This window comes from Salmo salar, chromosome 13 (assembly GCF_965601325.2).
Source record: "Salmo salar chromosome 13, fSalSal1, whole genome shotgun sequence".
NCBI lineage: Eukaryota > Metazoa > Chordata > Actinopteri > Salmoniformes > Salmonidae > Salmo > Salmo salar.
The window spans coordinates 74,303,503-74,329,801 of NC_138303.1; the positions used below are offsets into that span (position 1 = coordinate 74,303,503).

The 26,299-nt window shown below is 40.9% G+C and overlaps 4 protein-coding genes across 12 annotated transcripts in view; 1 reads left to right on the top strand and 3 right to left on the bottom strand.

The window, feature by feature from the left end:
- Positions 1–2,700: 2,700 nt before the first annotated feature.
- On the bottom strand, positions 2,701–11,237 carry htr3a (5-hydroxytryptamine (serotonin) receptor 3A). The gene is made up of 9 exons (XM_014137357.3): positions 11,015–11,237; positions 10,692–10,855; positions 10,538–10,582; positions 10,199–10,308; positions 9,763–9,932; positions 8,770–8,930; positions 7,677–7,887; positions 5,508–5,744; positions 2,701–5,084 (listed from the first exon to the last, which is right to left on the bottom strand). Exons 1-9 carry the CDS (start codon positions 11,082–11,084, stop codon positions 4,771–4,773), a joined length of 1,482 nt encoding a protein of 493 aa, XP_013992832.1. The 5' UTR covers positions 11,085–11,237; the 3' UTR covers positions 2,701–4,770.
- Positions 11,238–12,131: 894 nt separating this feature from the next.
- On the bottom strand, positions 12,132–13,522 carry LOC145860006 (5-hydroxytryptamine receptor 3A-like). The gene is made up of 2 exons (XM_082959735.1): positions 13,501–13,522; positions 12,132–13,236 (listed from the first exon to the last, which is right to left on the bottom strand). The coding sequence occupies exons 1-2, from the start codon at positions 13,520–13,522 to the stop codon at positions 12,971–12,973; spliced, it is 288 nt and encodes a 95-aa protein (XP_082815861.1). The 3' UTR covers positions 12,132–12,970.
- A 63-nt stretch (positions 13,523–13,585) lies between these two features.
- LOC106567726 (5-hydroxytryptamine receptor 3B) lies at positions 13,586–18,086 on the bottom strand. The gene is given in 8 exon segments (XM_014137359.3): positions 13,586–13,725; positions 13,728–13,802; positions 14,018–14,228; positions 15,072–15,229; positions 15,528–15,697; positions 16,483–16,592; positions 17,529–17,573; positions 17,829–18,086. Coding segments are annotated over 8 exon segments (1,101 nt in total). The 5' UTR covers positions 18,024–18,086; the 3' UTR covers positions 13,586–13,588.
- A 1,625-nt stretch (positions 18,087–19,711) lies between these two features.
- The window catches only part of LOC100194713 (ubiquitin carboxyl-terminal hydrolase 28), a 30,132-nt gene continuing 23,544 nt past the window's right edge, over positions 19,712–26,299 (top strand). For 8 of the 9 annotated variants that reach the window (XM_014137346.3, XM_014137347.3, XM_014137348.3 and 5 more), the window contains exon 1: positions 19,712–19,916. In XM_014137346.3, the coding sequence (XP_013992821.3) occupies positions 19,896–19,916 (21 nt within the window). In that variant the 5' untranslated portion in view covers positions 19,712–19,895. The remainder of the gene's footprint in view (positions 19,917–26,299) is intronic. The other variant, XM_014137349.3, reaches the window with a different exon arrangement.

Consider the following 26,299-nt stretch of genomic DNA (forward strand, 5'->3'; position numbering starts at 1 on the left):
CTACCGGAGCTCTGTTGGATATAGTGTGAGTGGGCTGTTAAGTGCAGCACTGACTAGATGATCCACTACAGGAGGCTGATGCGAAGCCATGTTACACTGCATCTGAAGAGGTCATTTGTGTTGGTCACAGCAGCATCCCCTGCTGTTGAGCTGTAGCGAAAAGCCTCTTGAGTAAGAACATGGCCAGTGTTGTGTCTGGAATACATCTACCAGTTAGCAGACAGTAGTGCCATGGGTGGATGTGTTCCGCATGTTGAATGACCAGATAGGTATTTTCTAACAGAGACAGTAGTCTGTTGAAATGGAACCGAACGTGTCGGTGCTTGACTCACCAACCATGTCTGTCCTATATTCCTCTCCCATTATGAGGTCATAAATGCTATCATTAGATATGCAGGGCGCAAGCCGTTATTGCTGCCGCCCTGATCGTTGCTAGAGGGGAAACGAGGCGAGACACAAATGGTTCTGCTTTTCTGTGCTTGTAGGAAGAGATACAAACATGGCATTAACCAAACTGAGCTGCCTCTTTCTGCTGGGCTTTAGTTGTCCTTATGACGCAGCTCACTTTCTATCCATCTTCCTCTCTCTCTCGAATATATAATATTCTTCTTTATGTATATGCCATTTATCGGACGGTTTTATCCAAAGCGACTAACAGGCATGCGCGTATACATTTTACGTATGGGTGGCCCCGGGAATCAAACCAACAATCCTGCCATTTTCAAGCACCATGCTTTACCAACTGAGCCATACAGGACCATCTCGCTCTATTTTCCTCTTTCTATCGTTCTTCCTTCCCCAACTGTCTCACTCTGTTTATTTGGAACCATGTTGCTTTGAAAGGTTTGGGTGGGCCAACTGGTCAGACAACATTACACCTCAGAGCAGCACCACAACAGACTGATGAGCAACTTGTCTAGACACTCCAAACACCACAGAACAGACTTAGACATCCTTATTTTCCAAACCACTACCATCACATTCACTTCAACATTATTATTTCAAAGTGCTGTGCTCATTAGACCAGTATTATAATATATAATATTACAGTATTATAGCAACCTGCATAATAGGGGTCACCATTGTTTCTCCTCCCAGAGATGTGAGTGCTTCTTTCAACTTCCTTATAGCTGACCTAACCAGGTTAATAAAGCCAGGAGAACTCGCCGTCTGTTTCGGCGCAAACAAGAGACCAGAGGTTCTCCTTCGACTCCCCATTATAGCTGGCAGCCCTCTCCCTTCCCAGCATGCTTCGAGGAATATGGGCAGCATATGCAGGCCCTGACCTTTCCCTTCAGAAGGATCAGCTAATGAGGTACCTCTCTTTTGCTATTCACTCCCTCCTTCAACGGCCTCTGCATATCAAACCCAATGTGGCGAGTTGGGCTATCTTTGTTGTTTTAAGAGTATTTGGCGATTCAGGGAAAGAAGGACAGAGTGGGAAACGATCAGCTGTTGCTGATTATGTTCTTCCATGAACAGGACACCATGAGTTTGGTTTGATCCCGGGTCACATGGGCCCAATCAACCAACATCCCCACTCTGCTCTGTATTAGAAACAGAGCAGAGTTGATTGGGCTGATTGGGCCCATGTGACCCCGGGAGGATGCGGGGCTTTGTGTGTGGGGGGGGGGCAGGGGTCCCATCTTTATGTGCTCTTTGACATAAATATGATCGAATGGATAGAGAAGGGTTCAGACAGTAGGTCTGTTGAATGGAGGGCGAACAGTCTTGTCCAAATCACTGGGATTGTTTTCTCAGCTAAGCCTGGCCTGTGGGCGTTAACCTCCCCCCTACCCCAGGCATTGATCCAGGCTCGGGGAGGAGAGAGCCAAACAATATGACCGCCGCTGTAAATTTACTGTAATACAGCAAGCGACCTGAGCTACATGGAACTGAACTGTTCTGTGTCGTTCATGTTGTTGCTGTTGTGGTAGATCTAGTTTAGCATGCTTTTTGTAGTCACTGAACTGGTTGGTGAATGTGTTGGATGAGGATTAAAAAGGTTTACTGAGGTTACTGATTTAAGTTTACTGATTTAACAAACTGTTCTGTTCAATGGCCACAAAATGAGGTTATAATGCATGACCAAAAAGTGTGAGGTCTCAATTTTTATAATTTGTAGTTTTGGCGTCATCTCAGGATTTTTTATTTGTAGTTTATTTAAAAAATATGTTCTTCTTTATGGAGATGATAACAGAACGACAGGTCTATAGCTTCATTGCAATTTGGAGTTGTCTTATGAATTAGCTTACCTGTTGCATTGTTTTAGTAACACTGGTGTAAAAATGACTTGTCCCTCAGTGTGTGTTCCTGCAACTCCATAGGGGTAGTACTTGTTAATGCTGGTAATAGGTCCCTCTAGTGTTGATTTGGTGTAATATCGTATATTTGTATAGATGGTAGGCTAAAGTCAGATGTAGGGATAAAACATTTGGTTAACTTTCAAAAAAAAAATGTAAAAGGTTTGAAAGAAATCCCAGTTGGAAGATTCCCTGAATCAGGAAATCTGGAATTCTCCAAACAGGATTTGTGTAAAATTGATAGTTACCAGAATTGTGCAGCCCTAGTCCACCCTATTTGGTTTAAATGTAATTATTTTCCCAAAAATAGACAAGCTATTAAAAGTTTGGGATCATGCTTATTTATGGCAATACTCATAAGATTTGCTGTGTTGTTTTTATTAGCATTTCGGAATGTTTACTGTCATTTGTTTTAGAATTGCAGAATCAAGAACAGTGATAGCAGGAATCATTAAAACACAATTTATACATATCAGACATTTCAGAGATGTTCTTATCCAAGCTTCACACTGATAAACTTCTTTTATAGCTAAAAATCAACCCCCAGGGGGAATAAAACAGTCAACTGTATCCCTAAACCATTTTTATGAGTACATCTTTAACTGTCTATTGAGTGACAAGCACAGAGTCAGCCAGCCAGGCAGAGTACTGAACTAAAAGGCCCAGTCAGGCACAGACCCAGTGCCTGCTGCTGCTTGGATCCTCATTGATTGTATTGGGATCGATGCTCCCATTAACTGTGGAACCGTTTTAGGCTTTAATTATGTAGGGTGTCAATGGCATTTATCCTATCAGGGCACACCCGCCGAGTGCATTTTCCAGTAAGGCCAAAATCTTTACGATTAGTACATTAGTGTCAGTCTGCGGGCTAGGGCCATCCCTGGGAGGGATTAATAATACCCATACCACCGCTGGACGAGAGCATGGGGGAGGTTAGTGCTGGGCAGAGAACTACTGTGCCACCCTGTGGTTAGTGTGGTGTATTGTAGTCACTTCGATGGCGCCTTAAACCCTAACCGACAATTACTTTTTCACCTCCCATCACTTAAATGTGGACATTGGCCGAATTAAGTAAATTCAGACCTTCAACGGAAAAGCTTAAAGCAAACAAACTGTGGCCAGGATTCAATTAAAAACCACGCTATAGCCCACTTGACATTTAAAGGTAATTTCCAATTGAGCCGACATCTGCAGCGTTTTCCTTGAATGCGATCTCCGCAAGGGGGAGAACGTGGTAACATTGCCTTTAAAAGCAGCTTGGCCTACAAGGGTGATTGGATTGAATCCCGTCTGTCATCATTGTATCCCGATATAATGGTGACACAGACGGGATTCAATCCAATCGTGCTTGTAGACCAAGCAGCTTTTAAAGGCAATGTTACATATAAGGAACATAATGCATATAAGGAACATAATTCAATTCACTTTAATAGTCACACTTTTCATAATGTTAGAGTGAACACCAGGTGAATGAGTATTGCAGTTACTTTAGCACAAGTTAATATCCTTTATCTATTTAAATGTGATCAACAGCATGTTATATGTTACCTATATTTTATTAACAATATTAACACTATTTAACTGAAGGAGTGAAGTTGATCTTGGAATATACAGACTATGCCATTTAAAAGCAAATGCAAGCAAATCGCAATACCTCTCCTCCATAAGTAAATAAAGCTTGAAGAGACATAAAAAAACATTATGAAATATGCTTTGAGCTCATTGCTCCCCAACTATATTACACATTATTGAACATACAAAATCTAAGGTATGGCATATTTATTCATTTTATGTGCATGGTACCATGTCGGCTATTATAAAGATATGGTTTCCGTCACATAAATACAGCTGTTGGTACACGTAGTAGATGATTTTGAGAAAAAGTGAATAATGCATGAAATATTGTGCCATATAAAGTAGCATACTTTATTTTTTTGTTGTATTGTGTGTATCTCGTTGTATTTTAAATGTGTGTGATTGTTCTTGTCTATCAGTGTTTTGTTACCTGTCACGTGTTGTGTTGTGTTTTTTTGGACTACGGGAAGAGTAGCTGTGTCTGCAAAAGCTAATGGGGATCCAAATAAACAAATATAAATACACCTGTATGCTGACAAAGGATACAATATCTGAACTTTTTCAACAGTTCTTTAGGCCTTTCCTAGGTAATCAAGACCCGAACAATACACAGGGCAGTAAGATAGACAGTGTTAGAAAGGGGCAACTGGCTAAGGGAAATGAATGTAAACTATACCATCATCCAATCTATCATCTTCCCCCTCGTTCCTCTACTCCCAAGAATTACCCCAGACTCAAACTACCCCCTACTTTACCTCCACCATGAGGCTCAACTAAATAGATCGACCTCAATAAAACGCTTTGTATCAGGCACGCTTTAGCCCTCTATGTCCCCTTCTCCACAGTAAGACCCTCCACCTTCACCGTCAGGCCCTCCTCCACTGTGAGGCCCTCAGGCATACTGCCACACGGACCAGAGGGTCCCCAGGGTGATGCTGTAGGCCAGCATGGCCACCAGGTAGACCCTGAAGAGCAGCACGTCCAGCACGTAGCCCACCTGCAGCCACTCCTTGGCGATGTCCCGGGACTCGTCCCTCTTCTCCAGGAAGCCGCGGATAGACGAGATTTCCTGCAGGATGTTGTCCATGACGGGCGGCGTGTTGTCACGCACCACAGACAGACCCCCCAGACCCCGCTCCATGATGTCCCCGCCACCACGGCCGCTCTCGCAGGTGTGGTGAAGGTGGTGGTGGTGATTGCATCGAGCTGCAAGGGGTCACACAGGGAGAGAGTGGGGGGGGGGGGGAGTGGGGTCATATAACATGATTTATTTGTATGTTGAGTATCCAATGTTGTGTTGAGCTTGTGGAGCTAAATGTATATATTGGCTCAAAAAGACAGACATTGTACCGTATATTGACTATTTCCTAAGTGGGAAAACAAAACTGTAATTGTATATTTGTATCCTTTTCTCTCTCTCACTCTATGATAGGTGTCGTAATGCTGCTGTATTTTTTTCAATCAATGAATACTGCTGAGAGAGAGAATTCTATAGTGACTTAGATCCTTCAGCTCACAATGATCTACTGCCCAGGTCTTTCTTGTCCCTCCCTCCCTCCCTCCCTTCCTTCCTTCCTGCCCGTTCTTTCATACCCTTCTTCCTACCCAACCCTCCTGTAGATGTATTACCTGGGCTGATGTTGTTCTCTTTGTAGTGGCCCAGATGGTCGGAGTCCCTGGACAGCATGGAGCACAGGCTGTGTTTGTTGCGGATGCAGAGGAGGACTGTGGCCCGCTCCAGCACCAAGTGTTTGAGCCACTGGGGTACATGGGGCTGCAGGTCCTGCTTATGCACCAGTCGCACTATCAACACTGTCTCTGTCAGGCTGATCACCAACAGGGCCATGCACACTACAAAGTATACACCTAGAGAGAGAAGGAAAGATTGATATTATCTCTGCACACTGCAAGGTACACCCTAAAAAGGCAATGTTTGCATCCTATTCTCTATGTAGTACACTACTTTTGACCAGGGCCCCAACAAACATTAGTCCTTCATCACTTCCTCAAGCTTGCAATCCCAACCTTAATGACAAATCTGAGCCACTAATGCACCAGCTGCATTTCCAGTGGTGTAAAAATACTTCAAAGTACTACTCAAGTATTTTTTGGGAGGTATCTGTACTTTACTAGTTATATTTTTTGTACTTTTACTCCAATACATTTCTAAAGAAAATATGTACTTTTTGCTCCCATAGATTTTCTCTGACACCCAAGAGTACTTAGTTTAATTTCAAATGCTAAGCAGGAGAGGAAATTATCAAATTCATGAACTTATCAAGAGAACATGTGGTCATCCCTACTGCCTCTGATCTGACGGACTCACTAAACACAAATGCTTCATTTGTAAATGATGTTGGAGTGTGCCCCTGGCTATCTGTAAACAACAACAAAACAAGAAAATCATACCATCTGGTTTGCTTAATATATTTGAAAGGATTTATAGCATTTATTTTTCATACTTAAGTATATTTAAAACCAAAGAATTTTACACTTTTGCTCAAGTTGTATTTTATTGGGTGGCTTTCACTTGAGTCATTTTCTATTAAAGTTCCAATGCAGCTGTTTTTATCAATACATCAAATCATTTCTGGTTAACAATGCAGTACCTTACTAACCGCGTTTCCATCTGCAGTTTTTATGCGAGTAAAGTCATAGCGTAAAAAATAATCATTTGTTTGTCCGACATGGTGGGATCCATTTGTTGGTAAAAAAAAAAAATTACTTATGCGAGAAATGGTGGTGGAAATGCCTTTATGCGCAAATATTGATATAATGACCATTATATCAAAGTAAACTTGGAGTCACGAGATGACATGTTGTGTGGTCCTCCCACTATGGCTCGGGAACCCATGCAGGTTATTAGGCTACAGATTTAAATAAGTGATGAACTTCACAAGGTGGTGAAAGTGCATGGTGATGAGCTTGACGCTCATTTCCAATAAATATCAAGGGTCTTATTCTGGTGACATGAAGATTGACTGCTTGACTGCCATTTGACAAATACAAATATTCTCACTCTTATCCATAATAATCTCATGTATACTAGCCTAGCTGCACAGCCTAACCACACTGTATCTGCGAACTGTTGCCTAGAGCGTACGTAACACCAAAGTAGGCACATTTTGCTATTTAACGCAACCGTTTTTGTGACAAAACTATCAGTTCAGTTGAAAAGGCGATGGAAACACATTGAACTTTCGATTCGGTACAAGAAAATGAAAAATTACATTTTTGTGTGCTCTACGTCATCACGCACTGATTTTTTTTATCCACAACAACTTTGTTTGGTGGAAACACCACTGGCGGGAAAATGTGCATATTTTCTTTATGCAGATTTTAGAATATTTGCATAAAAGTTGATCGCCAACTGGATGGAAACATTTAAAATGGTAAAAAAAAAGAAACAAATAGCTTCTTAGCTAAGAGCAATTTCTCAAGCAAGAATTTGTGTAGGGAAAACAGAAAATTTGCCGTTATTGGCAGAGAGGTTTGGAACTCTTTCTTATTGGTCTAATAACTAATTTACCGCATGGTGATATCATCGTGGAAGGCCAAAATGTCCTCCCACCAAAACAGGCTGACATTTCAGGCTTTTCAAACAGCTCTTACGCTAACAGCTCTTACACTATCCTTTTCACAATTTCAGGGTATTATTCCAACCTCATAGTATGGAAATGTATATAAAACACAGGTAAATCATGTTTTTGACTGCACTGAGCCTTTAAGATATCTTTGCTTTTACTCAAGTATGACAATTGGGTACTTTTTCCACCACTGTGCATTTCTCTATCTGACCTATGAGTGGCGTCCCGATGGCGGTGGCGGGCAGCGTGTCAGAGACAATGATGAGGAAGACGGAGTAGCCCAGAAGCAGGGTGATCTTGAAGGACACCCTCTCTCCACTGTCCGGAGGGAGATAGAAGCCCACCAGGTCCATCACCATCAGGAAGATGCTGGGCAGCAGCAGGTTCACGGTGTAGAACAGAGGTCTGCGTCGGATCACCACCTGATGACGTTCATCATGATCATCATCAATACAGCAGTAATTAACATACATTAGTCATGAATAGGTAGGTACGCACTTCCACATCTATAGTAGTTACAGATATCTGGCAGAACAATGTTTTGATGGTAGACAACAATATACCCACAGATTCTAGCAATGACCCTGAAAGTGAGGTGGGAGTGCACACTCTATAGCTCACCTATAGATCCTCAGTCATATACTTTTGTTAATTTTCAGAAAAGTAAGCCTGTTTTCTTTGTATGATGCATAAGAAAAACAGCCATTCTCAATACATATTTAATGCAGCTCAAGATGTTCTAATAAAGCCTCTTGCAGTAGAGGTCAAGGTAAATATCCTCATATATTTCTATATTTTTATATAATAGTATCTAGTATATCTTCTTACTGAAGGACTTGCATTTCTGTCAGGTTCAGTTGGCTTTGAATAAATGGATTAGGCGAAGATATTGTGTACATGCAGGTGTTGGGGGTTTTGAATAATTGAAAAGTACACCTACTGCATCGAATTTTAACAGGTGTAGATACTTGCTAAATTGATGTGGTGATCTTCGCCAACCCTATATTGTGCTCTTTTAACTATTGCCATTTATTTAATCATCACGCACAGGGTTGCAAGATAACTTTCCCCAAATTCCCAGGTTTTCCAGAAATCCTGGTTGGAAGATTCCTGGAATCAGGAGGGAAAAAGCCCAAAAAACAGGATTTCTGGGAATTTGGGGGAAAGTTTTTTGCAACAAATATTTTGCAACCCTAACCATTCTTCTACTTGACTAGGTCAGTCATTGCCAAATAATATCTTTCCATAACCTGTCTTGAATACATAAATACAAGGTAATGAATGATTTTATTATGCATACTCACATTGAACTTCATCTCTGCATAGGAGTCGATGTTGTCCAGACTGAAGCGCTTGTATTTGGACAGGACGTGTAGCAGCTCCCACTCGCCCTGGTTCATGAAGACACTCTTGTCCACCTTGAGTTCCTCTGCGCTCCTCATCAGCTTGAGATCGATGTCATTAACTACAAACACAGAGGAGACAGAGACCAGTGGGTTCAGATCAATGTAAATGATGTAATGGACATTATCAACTGTACCCTGCCACAGATTATTTTTTACATTTTTTAGCGGGGTGGATATGGTATGGAGCATCTGGCACTGATGACATAGAAGACATTTATATTGAGGTTATTTTTAAACAAAAGTAGAAGACAAATTACATCTGTACTTCCTAATTTCAGAAATAATCAAGATGGAAGTAACAAAACAATAGAGGACTAAGCCTGAGTGAGGGCATGAAAGGGCATTCTTACCTGGTACTTATGTGCAGTTGTCTACAGTACTTAGGTAAAAATACTTTAAAGTACTACTTAAGTAGTTTTGGGGGGCATCTGTACTTTACTGTTTATATTTTTGACTACTTTTACTTCACTACATGAAAATAATATTGTTTTTACTCCATACATTTTCTTTGACTCCCAAAAGTGTTGGCGTGGGCCGCTGGCTATCTGTAAACTAAAAAAAAAAAAAAAAAGGAAAATGGGGCCGTCTGGTTTGCTTAATATAAGGAATTTGAAACGATTTATACTTTTACTTTTGATACATAAGCCTATTTTTTTGCAATTCAATTTACTTTTGGTACTTAAGTATATTTAAAACCAAATACTTTGTATTTTACTCAAGTAGTATTTTACTGGGTGACATTCACTTTTACTTGAGTAATTTTCTATTAAGATATCTTTACTTTTACTCAAGTATGACAATCGGGTACTTTTTCCACCACCGCTGTATGCGCAGTTCAAAAGCCTTACCTCACATGCAAATTACTATACAACTAAATAATGCATGTCTTACGGGTATGGAGCCAGCTCTGAAAGGTCAGGCTGCAGTTCTGGACGTCGAAGGGGAAGTTGTAGATGTTGAGAGTGCAGGCGGTCACCACCTGGATAGGCTTGTAGTTGCGCACTAGTCCATAATGGGTCACGTACACATAGGGAATGTCCGGAGACTTCCCCACATCCACACTGAGAGATTAGGAAACACAACAACTCAAAGCAAAAAGATGCGAAAAATATGTTTGTGGCTGATTCGGACAACTAATATTTTAGCATAGGCTAACTCACACTTTACTTTAGTAATGCTTTATCAATGTATCCAATTTTGTCAGTTTACATCAGCAGATAAATTATACTTTTTTTATACATAATTTTATTTGACTAAAATTATGTTATCTGTATGGCCTCGTACGTTGTCCTACCCCCACAATAACGAAACACTGTAGGCTACTTACAACTCGTTGATTAGTATGTCAGGCACCCACACATTCGCAGTCGGTATGGACATCTGATTCACATCATCAAAGTCCTCTGGGTTCCATACCAAGAATTCGTCTGTCCATTCCTGATAAAGACGTATAGCATTATTTCCTGATACAGAGTTATAGCATAAGCGCAATAAGCATGGTCTAGTATTAATAATAAATTAATAAAATAATAAGTATTGTATAAAGGCCTATAACTAGTTCCTCTGATAAGATGTTTGATGAATGTTTTTAATGCTTGGAAACTTTTTCGCACAAAATCCATTAGTTTAAATAGTTATTTTACTGTTCCAAATAGTTATGTCTTACCTGCCTGTACCATATATATGTTGTCAGAACCTGGTTCTTCTCATCCTGTTGTAAAACACAGCAGCACACAGAGGAAATAGTGACGCTCTACATAGGCTACACACTATTATCTCAGTATACTGAACTCTTCTACTATGTGATTTATACGACATACCACACTGAGGATAGAGTACACCATAAGGTCGATGGCCACCATTGTGCAATTTCGCCAGTTGCGCACGGGTCTCACACCCTTCTTGTACCCAGCACTCAAGTATTCGGAGAGGCGTACCAAGGTGGCGTTGGCAAAGCGTCCGGTATTATTGCTCAGTTTCTTGACTAAAACAAGTAAAACACATTGTTACAATATGCGGATTTAAACATAATGCTATCCACTAAAATGCAACATCTTAAGGGTTGTACAATTATTATTGGTGTTAGCCTATAGAAAATAGCAACCACCGTCAAAAACGCCACAGCCTATACGGAATGATTTACCTGTGCAGGCTCGCGAGGTGGCTTGAATCAGAAGCAAGACCAGCGCTGTCCAGAGTGCTGAAACTCTCATTGTGACCAAAGTTTTACTTCACCGCCTTAAGCTTGTCAATAATGAGCAGCGCTCAGCTTTGAGATGCAGCGGTCAACTGGCGCCGCCCGAGACCCATATTCAGGATTGTTGACTGTATGTAGCCCAATGTCTACTGTATCATACATTAGTTAAATTATGTTTCCTGCATTCTGGATAAGGCTGGCTTAGCCAGCTGATGTAACTATGAATATGAGGGTGTGTCCATCGTTCATTTGATGATGGGGATTGGAAGCAGTGGAGGTTATGTCACTACCTGCCCTGAGCAGATAACTCCAAGCAATCATATTATTTACAGTATCTGATCGTGTAGCCAGATGTCTCTGTCTGGATCAAGTTTCATGTGGGATATTGTCATTTTTCCTTCAACTCAACCCTCAATATCTTTCATACCGTGGGGAAATTATTGATCTCTATAAAATTCCAAACACAGTATGATGTAGGCCAAGTCTATGATCTAGCTGTATGTAACCTACAACTGCGTTAAGACATTGATTTCCTGAACATAGAGAAGAGCATAGGCCTATTTTCTCTTGAGCTTGCTTTTCAACATTGGCATATGGGAGTTCAAGTGCACATCGGTTCTCTCTTCTCTCACTAACAAGACCGAACTGACATGTAATACTAATGTTAGACATTATTTAGTTCATTAGGCTAGCCTATCATTTAAATCAGTTAAAATCGTAAACCGTGAATGTTGGGGAAATATGTACTGTAAGCTATAAAAAATAGAGAGTCGCACACTTATATATAACTCCAAGTAATTTATTGGGTAAAACGCCGACATTTCAGCATCACTGTGCCTTCTTCAGGGTAATGACATGACACTAAGTTTCTCTGGGTGTGCGCCAGCTCATGCTTTTAATTAGGGGAAACATGTACTGAAATCTACAACAACGTTGAATTGATTACTTTTATTATGTGATTCGACGAGATAATACTATTGAAAAATAATGTCCATTTATGACACACACAAAAACACTTGAAAATATGTAGTCTCTTTTATTAAGGATTAACATGGCAGGCTATGTTAAAAGGGTACAGGTGTATTAAGAGCAAATGAGCCATTTTCTTGGATAGAAACGTTTACTCACTGTACTGGCTGGAGGCTTTGATATGATTCCAAAACATCTATATCCCTGTATAACACCAGCTAAAAACAGGATAAACAATCAAACCAAGAGCCACAGTTGATTTAAAAAAAAAAAAACTTGCAACAGGACTTGCTTGATATGATGGGGAATAAGAAGTTACATCACAAATATGAATGTACAACATAACAATACAGCAAACAATAACCATTATACATGTATCTCCTCAACTCAGAGGTGGCCATACAACAGGTTGTAATGTGATCTGCTCAAAGAAAAATGTCTGCTGTTCAAGTGAAAATTCTATTTACAAAGATTGTTCCCAGCCAAGGGTTTTATGAGTAGCTCATGTGTCTTTTTATGACTATCAGTGAGCCAACAGGGAATGCAGTTGCCTAAGCTTTGAATGTGCTTTATTGATTTGGTACGAGTTTCAGGGGAGCATGGTGATTCAAGTTAATGTGGAATAACATCACATTGACGTTACGGAATGTGCCCGGAGAATAGGAGTAAGATGTCTTTTTAGGAAGATCTTCAGTTGAAGGAATATGTTAATACATCAGCCCATATTGATTTATGGGCACCATCTTCCAATTGTACATGGGAATACAATGTTAACTCAATAGCTTCTAGCTACAGTATCAAAAGAAAGGCGGAGAAAAGGGATTACGTCGCCCTCATCAATAACCCTTACAAGACTTCAAAATATTTATTTTTCTGCAATAAAATGTTTCCTCCTCATGCCGATTAACATTTGAATAACAATTCCTCCTCTCTTCATGCAGAGCTCCAGCTGGCCCACAGTAGCAGCAGAGTGCTGGTGTAGATGACCAGGATGAGCAGGTAGACTCGGAAAAGGAGGATGTCCACCTTGCAGCAGAGGGCCACCCAGTCGGCCTGGGCCGAATCGTCACTCTCCCCTTCTTGCAGGTAGAGCCGCAGGGCCACCACCTCCTGGAGCAGCCTCTCCAGCCGTGGAGAACTCTCCTGGAGCTCGCTCAGGGACAGTAGGTCCTCTTCTGGAGCCAGGTCAAACTCATAGCCTGGAGGGACAACATGAACTGTAAGTGGGGTGATGATGGGTTTGGACAAATTAATGTCCAAAGAGAATCTTATCAAGGTAAATGATTAGGTGTATGTGTAGACATACTGTAAAGACGTATAATTTCTATGATTCATTTGACGTTAACACAGAGGAAGCTAGAGATGTTGTCAATGTGTAAACGTGTCAGAGCTGGCCATTACAAATGAAAGAGAATCAGAAATCTGAGGTAAATAAATCTGTGTTAAGTTAGGAAAACAACCACCTGCTAAGTGTTTGTTTCTCATACTTAGTCACTCTCTTATGTCCTATGACCTAGAAATACAAAGCTTCTCAACAACACAGCCTCCCTCTCACCCCCACACTGATCCACGTCGACCAGCGTTTTGACAGAGGTGAAGTTGCTCTCGAGGAAGGTCTGGCTGGACGAGCCGTACTTGTCGAGGAGGCAGGCGGACACTGACATCTCCTTGACCTCCTTCTCGTTGTGGTGGAGGAGCTTCACCACAAAGATGGAGATGGATAAATTCAGCACAAGCAGCGCCATGCAGACCGCAAAGAACACACCTGTAGGATGGAGAACACCAAACATCAACAACACCTGTTAGAAAAGGACAAATCTTCTTTTTTTTCCAAGACATGTCTCAAGATGTCTTCATAAATATGTCAAGACATTTCACAAAGCATTGGCCATGGCTGGGTATGAATGGCATGCTTGGTGTGTCAAACAATATTAGAGAACGTTCAAAACAAAGATGAGGAAAGGAGCTGGTGTAGGATACCTATGAGTGGTGTTCTGATGGCGGTGGCAGGCATCTCGTTCATCAGGTTGACCCTGAAGACAGTGTAGCCCAGGAGGATGCTGGTCTTGAAGGTGATGCGCGTGCCACTGTTGGGCGGCAGATAGAAGCTGATGACGTCCACCACCATGAGGAAGATGCTGGGGATGAGCAGACTCACCACGTACAGCAGGGGGCGCCGGCGGATCAACACCTGACCAGTGGGGGGGAGCAAGATGGAGAGTGAGAGCGGGAAAGAGTGAGAGCGGGAAAGAGTGAGAGCGGGGAAGAGTGAGCGAATTTGACTTAGATTGATTTCAACTCACTTTCCTCAACTGAACCCACAAGAAAACTCTATTCGATAGTATTACCCTCCTATTCTCTTCCGGTGCCCAAAAACACACAAATCCCCTCAACAACCACTTTTACAATGAGCCATAGTGTAAATGTAACCCAACCAGCCCTGCTGGATAGACACTCCATCATTAAGTGCCCTCCTGAGCTGAATGTAGAACAACAGCCCTGCCTAGCCTATCTTCGCAGAACCACCTGCGCCGGGCCAAGAGCCCATTTCTCCGGCAGAACAAGACGGCCATTGATCAGCTGCCACAGAGACAGCCTCATTATGGTGCCTCTCTCTCTCAGCATGCTGGACGCGCCTCAGTCTCATCTATTAGCATTATAGCTTAATCCCGTCTGTGAAGCCCTGGCTGATCCCTTTAACTTTCTCACAGCAGGAGGACAAGGAGGATGGGATGGCAAAAAAAGTACTGTCGCTACTCAATCTGCTTTAGTTGTCATTGTACAGTTACATTCTCCCTACAAGAGAAGTGTGTACTTTTTTTGTTGCATAGATATCAAACCGTTTAGAAAATCCCAATATCACACCTATTCACATATTCTATATTTACCGACAGGGCTGGATATGCATTGCTGTGTAAGTTGATACAGATGGCACTAGACGTATAGGTCATATTTGTATTCCTTAAATGACTTTCATTCAAATCAAGTATCTAAAGGGAAACAAAGAGATATCTGGTAAACGGTAGGCACACACATTGAACTGGATGTGGGCGTAGTCTCTGTCGTCCAGGCGGAGATGCCAGTAGCGGGACGGCACAGACAACAGCTCCCACTCGCCGTCGTCCATAAACGACTTCTGATCATTTGCGATCTCCTCCGCACTCCTCCACAGTGTCAGGTTCACCTCATTCACTGCATACACGATGGTAAAGGTCAAGGGACGGAGTTTAATGACACAAGCCTTAATGACACTCAGTCAATATGACCTGCTATTGATTTGATACTATATCAAATGACTAACTATTGTAATTTACTAAATACTAGATGTATGATAGCCTAATGCATGCATTTTGTCTATGAAAAGATATTCCATTATTATTTTGCACTTCTAATTGTGTGTTACTGCCACGTCATGCATCTGTGCAGGTCCGGATGTGTAGTCATTTGACTGGGTAGCTACGTTAGCATGTTTACATCTCTCTAGGCTAACCTGAGTGAAGCCAGCTGCGGAAGGTCAGAGTGCAGTTCTGCTTATCGAAGGGGAAGGCGTACAGCTCCAGATCACATGCAGACACCACCTGGATGGGTTTGTTGTTCTTCACCATCCCGGACGAGTTGACATACACATAGGGGATGGCAGGGGACTCCCCTACATCCACACTAACAGGGGGAAGACCACAGACTTATGGGTAAGATGGGAGTTCCAGCTGCTTACAGTATGTTGAACATGAGACACTGACCCCAACATGCTGACCAGACCGCGTGTGCGCCATTGTGTGCATGTTAATTTTGTCCATCCACACCAGACGCGATCAGGACACGCAGGTTGAAATATGAAAACAAACTCTGAACCAACTACATTCATTTGGGGACAGGTCGAAAAGCAAACATTTATGGCAATTTAGCTAGCTAGCTTGCTGTTGCTAACTAATTTGTCCTGGGATATAAACATTGTGTTGTTATTTTGCCTGAAATGCACTAGGTCCTCTACTCCGACAATTAATCCACAGATAAAAGGATAAACCGAGTTTGTTTCTAGTAATCTCGTCTCCTACAGGCTTCTTCTTCTTCATTGGACTTTATATGGTGGTTAGCAACCAACTCTAAGGTGCATTACCACCACCGACTGGAGTGTGGACCTCAGTTCATCTTTCAATAACCCACATGGGTGAGGAGATGGGAGAGGTGGGACTTGCAGTGCATCAAGCATCACAAATAGAACCAAGTTCTATTTTAGCGCCTGGATGCAATGATTTAATAACATGTATGTGTAAATGTATTTTTCAACGCACGAGTGGCCAGCATGTTAGGGTCAGCACACTTGTCTGTCATTTTAAAGTAAAAGGCCAAATATTTAACATTTCTGAGAAGAGTCTGAGGGTATTGAGTAATCCAATGACACGTTATGTAATTTGAACAGGAATACATACGGTGTCAAATCTTACAATTCACTGATGATGAGATCAGGCACCCATATAGCGTCAGAGGACAGGGAGATCTCAGTGATCCCGTCAAACTCCTCGGGGTCCCACACCAGGAACTCATCGATCCAGATCTGACATCACAAACGGGAAACGCATCACAAGACCATTCATATGAAGTACATGACAGATGGGTGCATGACTGGTTTGGCATTCAACAATGCAATTGTTGCATGCCAAACAAGGTTGAAGTTGCATTTGCTGAAGCAGGTTCCCCGTCTTCCAGACAGACATGTTATACAGTGCCTTCAGAAAGTATTCATACCCCTTGACTTATTTTGTTGTGTTATAGCCTGAATTCAAAATAACAAACAGAAAACATGTTTAAAAATGTTTGCAAATGTATTGAAAATGAAATACAGAAATATCTAATTTACGTAAGTATTCAAATACATGTTAGAATCATCTTTGGCAGTGATTACAACAGCTGTGAGTCTTTCTGGGTAAGTCTCTAAGAGCTTTGCACACCTGGATTGTACAATATTTGCCCGTTATTGTTTTCAAAATTCTTCAAGCTCTGTCAGATTGATTGTTGGTCATTGCTAGACAACCATTTTCAAGTTTTGCCATATTTTCAATCAAATTTAAGTCAAAACTGTGACTCAGCCACTTGAGAATATTCGCTGTCTTCTTGTGTTTTAGGTAATTGTCCTGGTGAAAGGTGAATATATCAGTGTCTGATGGAAAGCAGACTGAACCAGGTTTTCCTCTAGGATTCTGCCTGTGCTTAGCTCCATTCCGTTTCTTTTTTTATCCTGAAAAACTCCCCTGTCCTTAAGGAAAATTCCACCCAAAAACTATCTTTTGGTATTTGTTTCATTAGTCCATTGTTGACATAGTCCCAAACGGTTTTGCTTGTCAGCAATCAAGTTTTCAATATATGTAACTTTCAAAATACGTATTTATATGTTTTGAAAGTTACATACAGTATCTTGAAGACTTGATTGCTGACAAGCAAAACCGTTTGGGACTACCATTAACACCAATAGAAGAAGACAATTCATACCAACCTGCCGGTACCAAATGCTTGTGGTTACTTGCTGGGTCTTTCCATCCTGAAAACGTAGATTTGTATAATTTTTTTGTGTGTAAATTGTTTGGGCAGATTATTGAAATGTTTAGATACAAATGGTCAAAATGTATTTACTGAAACAAGATTAACATTTCATACAAAAATAAAAATGTATCATTTTGGCGATGTTTTCATTTCTTGTGTTACATATTACCAGAAGCATGGCAGGTAATCATATTGTATTTTATATTTAAATAATGAATGATTTAGATAAGGCCGTATAGTTATTTTTCTTTACCACATCAAGGACCGACTGCAGTAGGAGGTCTATGTGGATGAGCGTGGGTCTGGTCCAGTTCTGAACAGGTCTCACTCCACAGTCGTATTTACGCAGGAGGGTCCTGGTGAGCTGGTTCAGAGCAGACCTCTTGGGTTTATCTGCTACCTGTTCAGCTAGAGGGGCTGAATGGAAGTCAAGTAGTAAATCTATCATATGAAATTCAACTCATTGATATATAGGGTTACAAAATGTTCTATAATTATCCAAAAATGTCCTGGTTTTCCTGAAATCCTGGTAGGAGCATCAGAATTTCCTGCTTATTCCCTCCCGTTTCCAGGAATCTTCCAACTGGGATTTCTGGAAAACCTGGGAAAGGTAACTGAATTGAGCAACCCTATTTCTATCAAATAAAACGCAAACCCAGTCCATCTTGTATATGACAAAAATCTACCTGATAATTTACGGTATTAATCTATTCTCAAAATGATTATTGTGTCAAAAATGTTCATTTAAGACCGTTAGCGCATTGAATTATGTTTACAGACATTGTGACATGTCTCCACTACTAAGAATGAAAAACATGTATATTAAACATAATGAAGAAAGATATAAAATAAAAAATATTTTTCCATCCATGCATTAATTCTTGATTTATCTATCTCACATGATAAATAATTGTCTGTTTCAGATTGGGTTGCAAAATTCCAGTAACTTTCCCCAAATTCCCAGGTTTTCCAGAAATCCCAGTTGGAATATTCCTGGAATCAGAAAGGAATAAACAGGAAATCCAGGAATCCTCCAGCCAGGATTTCTGGGAATTTTGAGGAAATTATCAGAATTTTGCAACCCTAGTTTCAGAGTTGGTTAAAACCCTGAGATTCAAATGGATGGACTGCCTGTGATCATATAATTGGATTTACAGGATAGGAAGATCAAAGAACGGTTCCATTGAGTCATACATTTGCAATAAAATAAATATCATTATAATAAAACACAAACATTAGAGTAAAGATTTAAGCTAAAAATGTATTTGAAAACCGTTACTAGGCCCACTGTCTCATTAACATGTCAATCATCTTTAAATGTAAAGTTACTTGTTTCATGTAGACAATGCTTAATAGCACTGACTGGTAAACTGGTCTTTAATGTTTTGTATTTAATTCAAATTTATGGATATTTAATCCAAAACTGATTGTAGAAGAGGAAAACTGTGTGAGTAAAACTTACCTGAGCTTAGTAGAAGCCAAAGAATAGATATCATGTTGAGCAACCAGTTGCAGATCCCCAATCAGTTTTATACACTTAAATCTCCCCTTCAAAATGTTATAATGGCAGATGATCTTCAAAGTAATTTTCCTTTCTTTCTGTTTCTTTTCGTTCTGAAATGTATTCTGGATAGTTTAAGATGTCTCTTCTTTACTCGCTTTCAACAGTAAATGGACCTGTGTGGGAAAGTTTGAGTGGCATCTGTATTGATTTTCTATTAACATGGTAAGATGATACTTTTTTAAAGGAGTGAGGCAGACCCACTCCTTTGCTATTGAGGCAGTGCAGAGGTGAAATATGGCTGTAGATGGCTAGTTACATAACTGCTGATTGATTTACTAAAGTAGAGTTTGTAGAATGTTATGTCCCTTGTCGACTGAGGTGAATGAAGCAACAGCAGCCAAGGTGATGATGTCTGGGGTCATTTTTGCTTATTTTTTTTCTCTTCTCCAAATAGCATTTTTGAGTTTTTAAATTGAGTAGAAATGCAGTAAATGAGCTTGGAAGAACCCCCTCCCCTTGCCTATACAGTAGGTGCACATATTTCAAAACAGTTTGGGCTAACGTTTATTTATCCTTGTAATGATGAATCAATAATTTGCCTAAATTGTTATTTGTCCATTGCCGTAACCGCGCGCACTCACGTTGGTTGCGCGCGTCCGTTTTTTGGACAGGCGAATGCCCTCTTCTCAGCTCTGCTTGGGTGTGGCTGTTTGAGAGATGGACTTTTTTTCATCCGAAGTGGGACTGTAGGCATTTGTGGGAAATAAACAAGAAATTCGGCCTTTTCTGCCATGAGAGTTGAACAACAGAGTGAACATGGGGAAAACAACGAATTCGGTGAGCACGAAGTAACGGAGTGGAATGAAAATGCAGCAAGTGACATTTCAAAAACTTCAACCTTGCATGAGATCGTTAACAACTAACCAAAAGAGATACATCCTACATTTTCTGTGTGGATAGCCACTAAATAATATCACGACACGACCTTATTCCTTTGTGAAACAGTGAATGACACATTTGTTTCAATCTATCTCAAGTGTGGGAGATTCTATTTGTTTCTTAACTGTTGTCACAAAGTATTCTGTCTGACCTACAAATATGTTTGAAATGGCGTCTCGTTCAACGTATCACAACAACCAGGTGGAAACATAGTTATGTTATTGTCATAAATCTTAGCAAAAACTGTAATTAGTTAAAGGTAATCTGTCAAAAGCACTAACAACATGCATAGCCTACCCATAGTTTTGGAATATACCTGTATCCTACTAGCGGACTAAACTCCGTTCCATGGTGAAGAAAGTTTATGATGAACTTAACCATGGAGCGGAGTTTAGTCCGCTAGTGTCCTACAAACTGGACAAAACGCCATCAGCTTCAACTCATTATGTTTCATCTTAAACAATTCCCATTTGTTGAGTTTCACACTAATTTGTTCACAGTATCTATTGGTTATTTATTCTATTTTGTAACAGTGGAATGCAAGGCCAGGCAAATTACACATTACGTTTCACACAGTACAAAGTACCAGATAAGATTTATGGCATTTGGGATAGAGTTTTAGTGAGTTGGTCCACTATTTGGCTAGTAATTAATCAACCTGTCTCAAGCCCATTTATAGCCCCCATTTATAGCTTGACATAACAGTTTTTTCCCCACAATTAATGTCCTATCTACAGTAATCTGGGTCAGGGTTCAAGTGGCTTTTTGTGTATGTCAGAAAAACATCCACTGCCTTTGTCACTTAAACCCTGGTAGCATTGTAAATGGAATGATAAACAGAGGCACTAGCTATCATGTGAGGGCCCAAAATAGAGGCTAACCAAGACCACAGCTCTCCATATATGTCTGCCACACTTTTACCCTGACATTTCCACCTGCTGCTATTGGGGGGCTTTATATAGCATCATGCCTCTCAGCTGGCACACACACACACACACACACACACACACACACACACACACACACACACACACACACACACACACATATATATATATATATATATATATATATATATATATATATATATATATATATATATATATATTATAACTGTTTAGCCACTACTGTTCTGGTGTATCACTTCAAAACCTCAGCTATGGCTGGTTAAGGATACTTTAAGTTATATTGTATTAGGTATAAATGGGTCATGACTCCTGTACACTATGAATGAGTGATGTTGAATATATTTACCAGGCTGCGGACTTACGTGAGACTTATCTGATCTTGCAAACTGGCAAACAATGGGCATAGCTTCGGGGCAATGTTTTAGTTGGTTCCATCCCATTCATGTAGTACCATTGTAATTGTTTTGGGCAATGTTTCCCCCAACTGATCCTTGTGACCCTCAGCCATCACACATATTTGATCTAATCCACTAGCACACCTGATTCAACTAGAAAATTAATCAGGTGTTTTCGTGTTGGAATAGATCAAATATGTGCAGGGCCAGGACCGGTTTGAGAAACATTGGGTTAGAGTACCCACGTGGTGGAATATATAGCCTCACATAGACTCCTATTTACTTCCGGCGACACTACTCCAGTTAAAAATTGAAATATGGACTAGAAATGAAATCCGCACAAATCATATTTCTTTGTTCCCTCGACCTGGCCCTGCCCATATGGAAAATAATCATACAAATCAAATAAAAATCTTGTATGGCCGAAGAGCATTATTTGTACAAAATCTAATAAGTAATCTAATAAGATTGTATGTGTTTTCTTATATGTCAATGGTGTATTTGTCTATGTGACTTATATGCCTTAAATTACATACACAGTTGAATACATGATTATGGTGAATTTCCTACGAAGATATGGTATGATATATGTAGAACGCCGCAGCCCGTCTGGTGTTCAACCATCCCAAGTTCTCTCACGTCACCCCGCTCCTCCACACTCCACTGGCTTCCAGTTGAAGCTCGCATCTGCTACAAGACCATGGTGCTTGCCTACGGCGCTGTGAGGGGAACGGCACCTCCGTACCTTCAGGCTCTGATCAGTCCCTACACCCAAACAAGGGCACTGCGTTCATCCACCTCTGGCCTGCTGGCCCTCCTACCTCTGCGGAAGCACAGTTCCCGCTCAGTCCAGTCAAAACTGTTCGCTGCTCTGGCACCCCAATGGTGGAACAAGCTCCCTCACGACGCCAGGACAGCGGAGTCAGTCACCACCTTCCGTAGACACCTGAAACCCCACCTCTTTAAGGAATACATGGGATAGGATAAAGTAATCCTTCTACCCCCCCCCCAAAATAAATATATAGATGTACTATTGTAAAGTGGTTGTTCTACTGGATATCATAAGGTGAATGCACCAATTTGTAAGTCGCTCTGGATAAGAGCGTCTGCTAAATGATGTAAATGTAATGTGAGACAAAATATCTGAATTACGAGTCATCTATGAGTATTATAAGAAAGTGTATAATCTGAGAATGTAACCTCTCCAAAAGAAATGCCTTCCTTATAGGTTTCACATAGTTTTTTTATTTGGTGACAATTACTATAAGAAAAATACATAGATTTGAATTTAAAGGCATGTGTTTCCATGGTTAATGATGGGCAGCACCTACTACTGGACAGTTGATTTATCCACAGCAGGGGTCTCCAACAGTTGGATTGTGAGCTAGCCCGCCTGTGAGTAGCCCGCCAAACAATTCTGAAAGTGCATGTCTTTTTCACGTTCCACCACAAACTGTCATAAACAAATCATACAAGTATCAGATACTTCAAGCTCCCATACTGTTAGAGTATGTGAGTGGAGTGGACCAGTCGGAAATCTCACTCATCGCTCATGGAGCGGTCTTTGCGCATCGCTCAACATCCTTTCCCCTGCTTGGCAAAAAATCAGTCAGACCTCACAGGGAAAAGAGCTGCTCCTCCAAATTCCCTCCATTCATTGTTTGTTTAAAAAGATAATTTAACAAACACCCCATCTACTTTTGTGACTATGTACCATTTGGTTTTGATGTAGGCTATCATAAGAAGCTTCAACATTTCAACATGACGTAGGCTATTTAACAAGGACCTAGCTGATGAAATGCAGTGGTTGTTATAAAAATAAAAAATAAATTTGCTTTTTCTCTGAATGTTTGATCACATACTTTTGACTTACATTTTACAGTTGGTAGACAACTTTAGCACTGTTACAAAGTCTTTAGTTAACAATATCCTGTATAGAAATCAACACGTCTCCGGTGCTGCTGCATGGGCTCATTCTTTGTCTTGCTATCAATTACACAGGCTGTGTGACCTATTTCTCGACGCGTATCAATACGTCTGCACTTTAGTGGTGGGGTGGGCTAAATAAATACAACAGAATATGCCTAATTAAAAAGGAAATGAAAATGGTGGGCAGAGCATGCCCAAAGCTTGTGACTGAGTGGCAAAGAAGCGAAATTGGACTGAAGGCCAACGGGTCAAAAAATAATTTTCACCTGCTCCTCATTCCACTCCAGCTCCACTCCGCTCACATTCTCTGCATACCATCCCATCAAATCCACATTGACATTATCCCACCCGTAATATCCGCAATTGGCTTAAAAAGCCAAAGGTAACATTATCTACCAATTCATTTCCAGCAATATTGCCCCTGTATGTCTGTGTGGTGCATGCGTTTGTGTATCATTCTCTTCCTGGAGCCAGTTAGCGATCATGATAACTATCTTCTGGGTTGATAGAAAGACTTTACCCAAAACCTGTTTGAGACAATCAGTTGTGTTGTGACAAAGTAGGGATGGTATACAGAAAATAACCCTATTTGGTAAAAGACCAAGTCCATATTATGTCAAGAACAGATCAAATAAGCAAAGAGAATCGACAGTCCATCATTACTTTAAGACATGAAGGTCAGTCAATATGGAACATTTTAAGAACTTTAAAAGTTTCTTCAAGTGCCGTCGCAAAAACCATCAAGCGCTATGATGAAACTGGCTCTCATGAGGACCGCCACAGGAAAGGAAGACCCAGAGTTACCTCTGCTGCAGAGGATAAGTTCATTAGAGTTATGAGCCTCATAAATTGCAGCCCAAATTAAACCTTCACAGAGTTAAAGTTACAGACACATCTCAACATCAACTGTTCATAGGAGACTGTGTGAATCAGGCCTTCATGGTCAGATTGCTGAAAAGAAACCACTACTAAAGGCCACCAATAAGAAGAGACTTGCTTGGGCCAAGAAACACGAGCAATGTACATTAGACCGGTGGAAATCTGTCCTTTTGTCTGATGTGTCCAAATTTGAGATTTATGGTTCAAACCGCCGTGTCTTTGTGAGACGCAGAGTAGGTGAATGGATGATCTCCGCATTTGTAGTTCCCACCGTGAAGCATGGAGGTGTAATGGTGTGGGGGTGCTTTGCTGGTGACATTGTCTGTGATTTATTTAGAATTCAAGGCACTCTTAACCAGCATGGCTACTACAGCATTCTGAAGCGATATGCCATCCCATCTGGTTTGCGCTTAGTGGGGCAATCATTTGTTTTTCAACAGGACAATGACCCAACACACCTCTGGGCTATTTGACCAAGAAGGAGAGTGATAGAGTGCTGCATCAGATGACCTGGCCTCTACAATCACCTGACCTCAACTCAATTGAGATGGTTTGGGATGAGTTGGACCGCAGAGTGAAGGAAAAGCAGCCAACAAGTGCTCATCATATGTGGGAACTTCTTCAAGACTGTTGGAAGAGCATTCCAGGTGAAGCTGGTTAAGATAATGCCAAGAGTGTGCAAAGCTGTCAAGGAAAAAGGTGGCCACTTTGAAGAATCTAAAATACATTTGGATTTGTTTAACACTTTTTTGGTTACTACATGATACCATATGTGTTATTTCATAGTTCTGATGTCTTCACTATTATTCTACAATGTAGAAAAGAGTAAAACTAAAGAAAAACCCTTGAATAAGTAGGTGTGTCCAAACTTTTGACCGGTACTGTATACAGTGCATTTGGAAAGTATTCAGACCCCTTGACTTTTTCCACATTTTGTTACGTTACAGCCTTATACTAAAACGTATTCAATTGCTTTTTTTTCTCATCAATTTACACACAATATCTCAATGACAAAGCAAAAAATGTTGTTTTTTTTGTAAATGTACATATAAAAATATATCACATTTACGTAAGTTTTCAGATCCTTTGCTCTGTACTTTGTTGAAGCACCTTTGGCAGCGGTTACAGCCTCGAGTCTTCTTGGGTATGACGTTACAAGGTTGGCACACCTGTATTTGGGGAGTTTCTCATATTCTTCGCTGCAGATCCTCTCAAGCTCTGTCAGGTTGGATGGGGAGCGTCACTGCACAGCTATTTTCAGGTCTCTCCAGAGATGTTAGATCGGGTTCAAGTCCGGGCTCTGGCTGGGCCACTCAAGGACATTCAGAGACTTGTCCCGAAGGCACTCCTGCATTGTCTTGGCTGTGTGCTTAGGGTCGTTGTCCTGTTGGAAGGTGAAGCTTCACCCCAGTCTGAGGTCCTGAGCGCTCTGGAGAAGGTTTTCATCAAGGATCTCTCTCTACTTTTCTCCGTTCATCTTTCCCTCTATCCTGACTAGTCTCCCAGTCCCTGCCGCTACCACCACCATGCTTCACCGTAGGGACGGTGCCAGGTTTCCTCCATCCCTTTTGATTTAAAAATAACTTTCCATACATGTTTGCCCATGTAAGAAGTAGTCCGAAAGTGACTTTTTGGACCTGAATGCCAATACAAGGTGCTCAAAGTTGACCCATTTTGCATACCATACCATGATACATCCATGTCTTCGTCACTGGAAAAGATAGTTGTTTGTTATCATTTAAAAGCTTATGAACAGGGTTGTCAAACTATTTGATAATTTCTTGCCTTAAACGTCAATTATCTAAAAACGCTTTTTTGTGTTGTGCCCTCCATCAGTTGAAACACGTGCTCTTGAATACACTTTTTGTTTACCGTATGTTTGACACCCCTGAATTAGTGTCTAAGATGACAACTCTGAGATGTCATGCTTACACCATTAGTCAATGAGTATGAACCACTATGATGACACCAAATGTGTTTGATGGATCGCGGGAAAAGAGCATGAATAGACTTTTGTAGGCTACAGTCCAAGCTATGTCTTCCAAAAGATTATCCAACTTGAATAAATGCTTGGAGGTAAGGAGGACAGCAGTGGTGTAGTCTACGGTGATACGGATATCACTTATTATATCACTTATTATCGCCTTCCCTGTGGCTCAGTTGGTAGAGC

What these genes read in the sequence shown, in the direction of transcription:
- LOC145860006 (XM_082959735.1), bottom strand. Translation starts at nt 13,522, where the DNA reads ATGAGAAACAAACACTTAGCAG. An exon ending in GAGAAACAAACACTTAGCAG is followed by an intron (nt 13,237 to 13,500) that starts GTGGTTGTTTTC and finishes TTGTCCCTCCAG; the next exon opens with GCTATGAGTTTGACCTGGCT.
- htr3a (XM_014137357.3), bottom strand. Translation starts at nt 11,084, where the DNA reads ATGAGAGTTTCAGCACTCTGGACAGCGCTGGTCTTGCTTCTGATTCAA. An exon ending in GACATACTAATCAACGAGTT is followed by an intron (nt 9,933 to 10,198) that starts GTAAGTAGCCTA and finishes CTAATCTCTCAG; the next exon opens with TGTGGATGTGGGGAAGTCTC. An exon ending in AGAGAACAACATCAGCCCAG is followed by an intron (nt 5,085 to 5,507) that starts GTAATACATCTA and finishes GACCCCTTGCAG; the next exon opens with CTCGATGCAATCACCACCAC.